The sequence below is a fragment of the Pinus tabuliformis genome, chromosome 8 (genome assembly GCF_031772625.1).
Source record: "Pinus tabuliformis cultivar Carrire ecotype Pingquan chromosome 8, CPIR1, whole genome shotgun sequence".
Lineage (NCBI taxonomy): Eukaryota > Viridiplantae > Streptophyta > Pinopsida > Pinales > Pinaceae > Pinus > Pinus tabuliformis.
The window spans coordinates 1,899,072,042-1,899,081,793 of record NC_142294.1 but is presented as its reverse complement, the minus strand read 5'-3'; the positions used below and the strand labels follow the sequence as shown (position 1 = coordinate 1,899,081,793).

The 9,752-nt window shown below is 32.0% G+C and overlaps 1 protein-coding gene across 2 annotated transcripts; it reads left to right on the top strand.

The window, feature by feature from the left end:
* The first annotated feature begins 611 nt into the window (after positions 1 to 611).
* On the top strand, positions 612 to 3,546 carry LOC149243992 (putative indole-3-pyruvate monooxygenase YUCCA9). 2 transcript variants are annotated; one of them, XM_089367902.1, is made up of 4 exons: positions 614 to 1,356; positions 2,624 to 2,872; positions 2,945 to 3,067; positions 3,151 to 3,544. In XM_089367902.1, the coding sequence occupies exons 1-4, from the start codon at positions 679 to 681 to the stop codon at positions 3,325 to 3,327; spliced, it is 1,227 nt and encodes a 408-aa protein (XP_089224028.1). In that variant the 5' UTR covers positions 614 to 678; the 3' UTR covers positions 3,328 to 3,544. The 2 variants fall into 2 exon arrangements, with proteins under 2 accessions (XP_089224029.1, XP_089224028.1); XM_089367903.1 differs by lacking the exon at positions 2,624 to 2,872 and having other exon boundaries at positions 612 to 1,356; positions 3,151 to 3,546.
* The last annotated feature ends 6,206 nt before the right edge of the window (positions 3,547 to 9,752 follow it).

The following is a 9,752-nucleotide window of genomic DNA, read 5'->3' as shown; positions in this document are numbered from 1 at the left end:
TTTTAAGTGGACAATTCTTTTATATGGAATTTAAAACTTTATACTAAATCCATGCCATACAAATACTATATCATACTAGAAAAAAAGAATTTGTAATATAAACCAGAGTTTAATAAAAATAAAAATAAAAAATAATAATAATAATTATAAACATAAAAAATATAAAAATAAATATATATCGGTTTTTTATTAATATTTAATAAATTCACTATTATAAAAACTATTATCAAAATAAAATTAAAAAATAGTTATAAGTGTGGGCAACTATAACCCTGTTAAGTAAACATGGCTATCACATGGTTTGGTTTTAAGAGGTTGTTGACTTAAAACTAAGTTAGCTCATAGGGGAGTTATTCTCTCATCCCATTATAATTGTGATAATGTAAGTGTCATTTTTCAACACAGCTTTCCCCTCTTTCCTCTCTATTTATAACTTAGAATTATATTAATATGGCCCCATTCAACGTACTTAACTTAGAATTATATTAATATGGCCACATTCAACGCACTTCACAAATTTGTGGAAACCTCCTTCTTATTTATGATATTCCAAAAGATTATAGGAATATTATTTTTGTTACAAAATGAGTAATGGCAGGATAGGCTGCCTTTTCGTCCCTGGTGTGTGACAAGATCGTGCAAGCTGAAGGATTGTGCAAAAGTCGAATAGTTCACCAAATGCCAAACGTTTCACCACAGGTTGGGAAAAAGGAATACGACAAATCATCATTCGATGAAAATAGGGACGAAAAAGTTATAATAGTTGGGGCTGGGCCGTCTGGCTTGGCCGTCGCAGCATGCCTTGCAGACCTCGGAATTTCCAGTCTTGTTCTGGAGCGAGATTCCTGCGTGGGTTCCCTGTGGAAAAACCGGACATACGATAGGGTGACGATGCAGGGCGGCAAGCAACTCTCCAACCTTCCTCTCATGCCCGTTCCTGATGAATACCCTATGTATCTTACCAGGGACAATTTTGTTGCCTACATGGAAAAATATGCTAGAAGATTTAACATTCAGCCGCAGTTCTGCCAGTCCGTGGAGTCTGCGAGCTTCAGTCAAGAGACGGGAAGATGGCATGTCATTACAAAGTGTTCTTCGGATAATTCTGAGAGGGAGTATCACGGAAGGTTTCTAGTTGTGGCGACAGGAGAATTCAGTGAAAAGTTCATGCCAGATATTCCCGGGCTAGACAGCTTTCGAGGAACTGTTATCCATTCGATTGATTACAAAAACGAAAAAGCTTTCGAAGGCAAGAGAGTTCTTGTCGTGGGATGCGGAAATTCTGGCATGGAAATAGCGCTGGAGCTTGTAAACAACGACGCAGGGCCGAGGCCGTCCATGGTAGTTCGTAGTCCGGTAAAAATATGTCAAAACCCCCAAATCTTCCTTCTCGACAGCCCTTTCAATTTTTTCGCTAGGTTTTAAATCTTTTGCATCTTCAGCCAGAAATTTAAAGCTAAAATGCAAGAATTCAACATTATATTCGTTTTAGAAGTGAATGTTTGCAATTACATGCAGCGATTTATGAATCTTTATGCATGAATCACCAAATCTTACTCGTAAATAAAAAAATTCTGCAAAGCTGTGAATATGCAGACAAGAACCGAATCCAGGAAAAAAATAATTATATCTGCGTGAAGCAATTTATAGATCTTTGACAAAAATATGCCGGAATCGTTAAACTCTGACGATTTTTGTCGTAAATCCGGATTTTCTGCAAAGCCGTGGTGAATTTTTTTCGTCTTTCAAGTTAAATCCGGATTTTCTGCAAAGCCGTGGTGAATTTTTTTCGTTTTTCAAGTTTCCTGCCAGCGATGGAAACGGGAGGCCTAAAACTATTTTAGATAGTGGCTTGTTCTATCCCAATTTAATTTCTTAATGTCTTTCTTTTTTCTAATCCAGAAAAACATACTTTTAATTATCAAAAAATTATGCCTTAGAAAAACATACTTTTAATTATCAAAAAAGTATGCCCTAGTCTAACTAGCCGGAGGAATTTACTGGAAAGTTATGGAAATTTTAGTCATATTTAAAGAAAATCTGGCCAGGTTTTTTGTAAATCCAAGTTATATTTGTTAAACTTCAAAATTTTAAATGTTTGTTAAACTTCAAAATTTTAGGTGTTTCCACCATATAAACAAATTCAAACACTATTCTACAAGATTTTTTGAAATTTTTTTCTCGGATTACAGCTCGTCAGCCTGGGTAATATAATCTCATTGCATAAGCCGAGTCCAATCAGCCTCTCAACTCTGAAATAAAAACAGCAATAGCATATACAGCTTTAAACCAAAAAAAAATTCCACAGAACTACAGACCTTCTGCTGAAAGTGACGGAACAGTGCTAAAATAGGAATAAAAACAGTCCCCAAAGGAGAGCTGACAGTCTGAAAAAAATTTAATAGTTAAACCCTCTAATTCCTATAGAATTTTCATGTTTTATTTAACCGGCATCCAGATAACTAATTCGTCGCAGTAAACGTGTTCTTCGAGGTTTCACTGTTTTTGGCATATTACTAATTCTTGTATATTTTGATCCTATAATCTTGAATTTCCAGTTCATGCACCTTCATCTTCCTTGTCCAAACGATAATTTGGTCCGTGTTTTTACTTTGCATGTAAGAATCATATCCTGCCGCGAGAGTTTTTCGGAATACCCACAATGCCGATTGCATTGCAGCTGTATAAACTGCTGCCTCTCCGAGTGGTGGACAATTTGCTCCTGTTGTGCAGTAATCTAGCCCTAGGCAACACTGCTTCTTACGGACTACCCCGGCCCGTGGAAGGACCTATAGAATTCAAGCTTAAGACCGGCAAAACCCTGGTGATTGACGACGGCACTGTTGAAAAAATAAGGCAACACAAGATTAAGGTAAATAGACTCCATTCTTCGCTCAGAAATTCGAAGTCAATGCAAGTTCTCCAATACATTCTTTAATCGCAGGTCGTCCCAAATTTCATCCGCGTAACGGCTACTGGTGTCGTGTTCGAAGACGGTGTTGAAGAGGATTTCGACGCCCTAATCTTTGCGACTGGTTACAAGAATGAAGTGCGCCGCTGGCTCAAGGTATGCCTGAACATTCATTTTCTGCTTTCGAACTGTGTTTGTCCGGATATCTCTGGTTTTGAAAATTGGCATTTAATTTGCAGAATGGCAAAGAGCTTTTTCCGGAGCACGGACGTCCAGGCAATCGGTCTCCCAGCGACTGGAAGGGAAGCGACGGTCTGTACATCGCTGGCTTCGGAAAAAAAGGTCTGCTCGGAACTTCGGAGGATGCTCGACGGATCTCGCAAGATATTTTTCAGTCCCTCAAGAATGCATCATGATCCTGCAACTTACATAATGCGGGGATATAAATTTTAAGGGGTGGGAAATCTGAAAGGGGGACTTTTTGTCGTGTTTCAATTTAGCCACCTGTTGAATTTGGATTTATCAAATCTAGAGACATCAATCCTTTTTAGTTGTAGTAGTTTCTCCAATAAATAAAACAAAAGAAAGTAAAATGAATTTTAAATAAAATAAAATGGATGTAAACTATTTTGAATTTTTTGAAAAAGTAGTAAGTTAATTCATTTTTATGTTTTTTATGGTATTATTATTATGTTATTCGTAAAAAAAAATTATGTTTTTTTATAGTATTATTATTATGTTATTCGTAAAAATTGAATTTGATAGAGAAAATCTTGTTTATAAAGTTTATTATTAGTATTAGGTATGATTTTAACCATATGTGTATAATGCTATTGTTATTAGTTTAGCTTTGAGTTATGTAAAATTTAATGTTAAATTTTAAAAATAAATAATAATTTTTATTATAATTTAAAAAATTAATTCGTAAATATTTAATTAGTAAATATTTTATAAAAAAATTGATGTTCTATTTCCAGACCACAATGAACAGGATAAGATTTACTCCTTCCACACCCTTTCTTTTATTCCTTAAATATTACGTTTCTTTTGTTTTTCAACTATTACATCAATTTAATTAGATCTGCAAGTCTTCATAAGAACCACTCCTCTTACCCGCAAGTTGTTTGAAGTGGAATCGTTAAAAAGTTTGAAATCATAGATTTAAGGTTCGCGTTGGAACAATTATTAGAATGCAGGTTTTTTATTCGACTCTTGGTTCTAACGAAGGCGTTGGTTTGGTCGTGACTAGAAATTTCTTCATATCTCAACCATGAAATTCGAGGCATTTAAACGGGAAAAGACTTTCATTTTTATCTATTGGAGTTTTTACTATGTGAAGTCTCGAGGTATTGATCATCACGACTTTGGTGACTATGAATTCTTTCCTATCTCAACTATGAAAGTTGAGGCATTTAAATTAGAAAAGACTTTCATCTTTATCTATTGGAGTTTTTATGATGTGAAGTCATTGATCATCATGATTTTGGTGAGGAATGTTGTGGTTCCAATGAAAGGTATTTTTGAACATGAGGTATGCACATGGGATTTTATGGTTATTTCCCACAAAATATAACTAACCATGACTTTCTTTGTAAAGAAACTACATGTGTTTTGTGCAAGGAATTATATGTTAGCTTATTAAATGGAAATATTGCTCTAGGCTCTTGAAAGTTGGAGGGATTTTTGTGTAGATGAATTAATTATTTCATTGGAAAGTTCTACATGGTTCTATGCAATAATTTTCTAAAAACATGCATGAAATAAAGAAACCATATTACTTTCTGGAAAGAAAATTGCATGGTAAAATATAATGAAATCATATTACTTTAGCAAAAGAAAAATTTCATGGTAAAAGATAATTTAGGGATGTTGTTTTCTTGGGAAAAAAACACAAGTGAAACCCACACACAAAAACATTAAAGAAATCATGATATTTTTCATGAAAATAATGTATGTAAACTTTTCTTATGAAAAGAGAAAGAAAATAAGTTATATCATTAAAGAAAAGATTGAGAGGAAATTATGAGAGAAAATTAGATTATTAATTTCCTTGGAGATATTAGTATGATCCCTATAGACTTTTAATAGAAATATGTGCACAATAATAATATCCATTATATTGGAATCCTTGAAATAAATTTCTATGTTAATTCTTGAAAGTAAAATATTAATTGAATGCATCATTGTATTTGGAAAAGAGAAAAGTTAATTAAAATATTTTTCTTGGAAGGGCTTTCATGAATCTGTATGGGTATATTACCCATGTTGTTTATGTAATTTTGTGGAATGAATTGATGAAAAGTAAATATTGTTTTCTTAAAGATGCATATGAACCTTGTTCATACAAGAACAAGAATGCATGCGTCTTTCTTAAAAAGATTATGTGCACTGAAGTAAGGTCATTGTGTCAGCAAAAAATGAAAAAATATGTGGCATGTACAAAAGGTTAGTCATTATGATATATAAGTAAGGGTCATTGCATTAGCAAAAACTGAAAAAATATGTGGCATGCACAAAAGGGTAGTCATTGTGATATAGAAAATATGTTTTTGTGTGTAGATAAAGAAAGTTATCATGTTAATTTTCTTGAAAAAGAATAATCTCTTGAAAATATTTCCTATCTAGATGAATTGTGTTAATTTCTTGATTTAGGTGCATAAAAGGTTAAGTTAACCTTGTTATTTTTGTTTGAGTTTTATGCATAAAATATGGTTATCTATGGTAATTTCTTGAAACAAGAAGCATGAGAAAATTGCATGTAGAAAGATAGAAAAACAAGGTTATATTAACTTCCTTTTGAAAATGAAATATGTATTTCTTTACATGGAAATAATAGCTAATGATGGTGGAATTTTAGATAAGGGAATATGTGTTAAGTACATTTAATAAGGGCTATAATGATAAGCTCTTGCATGTACAAATAATAGTCATTGAGTTATAGAGATATGTTTTCTGCATGGATAGAAAAAAAATTGAGCTATATTTCTTTAGAAAAAAATATATGTGATTACTTTTAAGCTATTATATCTATTATGTTAGTTTCTTTTGGAATAAGACCATGTATAAGCATGCAAGATTTGTATTAGCTTTCGTTGGAAAGAATATAGACTTTTATGTGGGAAATGATAACATATTGCATTAGCCTATACTGGAAAAGATTCTTTTGGAGAGAAGATGAATAACATGCACAAAAACCATAGTAATGTGTTGGTTTACTTCTAATATATATATGGGTAACATTGGTATAATATTTGGAAAAGAAGACATGTATTTGTGTGTTTTATTGCATTAGTTTTATGGAAAAGAAAACATGTTTTTGCATGCCCTATTATGCTAGATTTCCTTGAAAAGGAAACATGTGTTTTCATGTTCTATTGTGTTAATCATTCTTTTGGAAAGCATATGAATTTGCATGCATAGGAACAACATTTGTTGTGTTATCTTTCTTTGCATATTTGCATGCACCAAAATTAATAGTTGAATGAATAGTTTTTTTTATAAAGCTTATGTAATTCACATCCACGAAAATCATAACTTGTGTGATAGGTTCCTTTAAAGGAATGTCTGGATAGTTGTAGTGATTTGTCTTGCAAGAATGTGTGCTTATGCGAGGGGAATATTAGTTAATGTGGTATTTGTTTATAGAAATGCATTGATGGTTATATACTTATAAATAATGCATATGCAATGTTTTTAAAGCAAGCATGTCATGATATTTTGTTTGCATTTCATGAATGTACATGAATAGATAGTGAAACACCACTAATATATATTTATTATTTGGTTTGATTAATACTTGATTTAATCATTATATTAAAGGTTGTTAACAATAGCAATGGCAGGAAAATGTTGCGACATATAAAGATAGATTAAGTTACCATTATGACAGGCAATAACTTAGTGGTCTATGCAGATTGAAGGAATGTCATCTACAGGATAATACATTGATGGAAAGAACCAGACCCTAAAGACACAATGCTCAAGGGTTTGTGGGTAAATGATGTCATGATGATTATAATAGCTTATAACAAGTTATGTTGTTTTTGAGATGATATTATTTGTAATATTTTATGACAATGGTCAAGCGATAGACTCCATTTTAGCCATTGAGTGAGGGGTGAATTCCCTCACGAGCATTTAATAATAAAATTAAACGTTTTTTGGTTTTCACCCTACATGGTTTTCAGCGTATATCGATGTTTAATAATGTGATGGCATATTGTGCTGGTTTAATGATGATGATTCCTTGCATGATGTGATGTTTATATTATCAAAAACACGATTAAATAAATATGTTAAAAGAACCATGGAAATGATGCAAGGTTACATCAAAAAGTTTATGTTAATATGCTACAATAGTGATTGTTAATTGTCATGTAATTTACTATTTCCTTACTAAATTTACTCTAAGTAATGATGAAGATTATATCTAATGGTTAATGAGGAATCTGGAATAGTAATTTGGATAGTTACTTCTAGGTAAATTGTGTAAAAAAAACTAACTCCATACATTTTCATGTGAGGTTACTAGGGGATGTTATAAGTGGTATAAGAGCTAAAGGTTACAAAATTGACGCCTTTGGGAATTCTTAAGCATAAAAAAATAGAGGTATGATACTAGTGGACATCAACTCAGGTATGATTCTAACAATATACATATTGATATATGTAATAGACTACATTTGACATGAGATGTGTGATTCATGTTTATAACCGCATTGAAGAGTAGTAAGTAATAAATTCTATTGTAAAACTACGTTCGTTACATTTGAATTTTGTTGAAGATAAAAGAAAATAACACCTTTGTTGCACCTATGAACAATTTTGAGCATTCACTGGTGAAAGTGAAAATTGACTACGAACCTTTGCATATACAACAATATTAATGATACATTTAATGAACATGACTAAAGTTTCAATGCATTACTTTTAATGAGTGAATGCATGAATGTAAAATATGGGGAATGTCCTTGAAGAAGACGATAAAGTGTTTTAATAGGACATTGGAAGAACCCCTTTAGATGTTAAACTATGAATCAAGTAGTAAGACTTGATTGTAATAGCTAGTTGTTGATTGAGTCTTGTCATGGCTACATGAAGATGGGTAGTAGAATTGATTAGTTAATGTTGCATGACTAACTAATAAAACTTATATGCATGGATTGATTTAATTAAAGAATCTTTCAAGTTTTAAACAAGTGATTATGGTAGTTACTTCATGTGTTGTCCTGTTGGTAACATTACATTATGGGAATTGGAAATGTTTGGATTGGTATCCTAACTGTTATTGACATTTACACATTAATGAATATTTGCATATACTTGTATGCATGACAATATCTAGTGCATGAAACTAAAATTATTGCGAAAGTGAATACTTATTTAAACAATGCATATTTATGACTAACGTTGTTGATGGGATTAAGTAGGAGTAGCTCAGTGGCAACATGAAAACTTGTGAAGGTAAAACACTGCAATGTGAATTGTAACCATAAACGAGAAAGTATAATGTTATGAGCTTAGTTGAGGAGGCCCAAAATTCGTCATAGACGAGATGTTATCACAAGAATAGGCAGGACACTGCCAAGAGGAATCCTGTAATGGACCCTATGTGGTCTTTGGAATTCTTGAGTTGGTTGGTCAGTGGAATTCTAAACTGGACCTAGTATGGTCTTTGTTAAAGAATTGTATGGATGTGACAATGACTCGACCTGGTTGTGGAAACCAGTTCCCACTAGTTGGGATGAGAATTCTTTTGCCACTGTAGTTCTCATAGCAAAACTATTAACTAATCATTTATGTGTGATGAATTTTCTATATAATTGTGTAAATATTTTATGTACATCTTGATCGGAAAGGAGACTAGTGCTCGGTAAGGAATTATTGGAAGTGTAGTTTCTTTATTATATTACCAAACTTATGAATGTCTCTAGCAAGGGCTAGGAAAGTATGCACTTTGTGCATTTATTGATCATTTCGATGATTAGAGAGCTAGGTTCTCTCTTATTACTTTTAGAAATACTGTGTGGATGTCTTTAGTGGGAGCTAAGACAATGTGCACATGTTGTAGTGATTTGTCATTTTGATGGTTGGCGTGTTAGCGCTCTATAAGTACTTGTAGAAGTATTGTGATTGAAATATCACCAGACATTACATAATTTATTGATAGTTAAAATTATTTCATTTAATTGAAAATTTTGTGACTAATATGATTATGTTGGATTTGTTAGTCATATATTACAGGGTGCTTGCCATGGAGTGTGGATGGGTTTTCAAAACATTCTTAGAAAACTTGCATAAAAGTGACAATGACTTTCAAGAGTAATTGGTAAGTAATGGCAAGTTGATATAGATATTTTGTTTTGTAATTTATGAATTTGAATAATGTATATGTGATGAAAAGTAGAACTTGCATATTTTTGCAAGTGTAAATGCTTATGACTATTGATAAACATTATTGTTCTTTTTCTGCTTATAATATTGCCTAGAAACAAAATCCTTCATTTTAAAGGGAAAGGTTTCTCTTTTGGTTGTTTAGATCATTATATCATGAGTAAAAGTTAATGATAAACAATGAGGAAGGTGTTTACTTCAAGGGGGAGTATGTAATATCCCTATAAAATGCATTTATATTCACATTCACAATGGAAAAGATTATTTTTACCATGTTTAATGGAATGGTTGTAAACTAGAATCGTTATGATTTAGTTGGAAAATAATTTAAATAAAATAAAGAATATTATAACTCATTGGGATAAACAAAATTTTAAACGTTCTTTAAATGCATTCATAAACTAGAAAAACGACTTTCATCTTCATCTACTATAGTTTTCATCATATG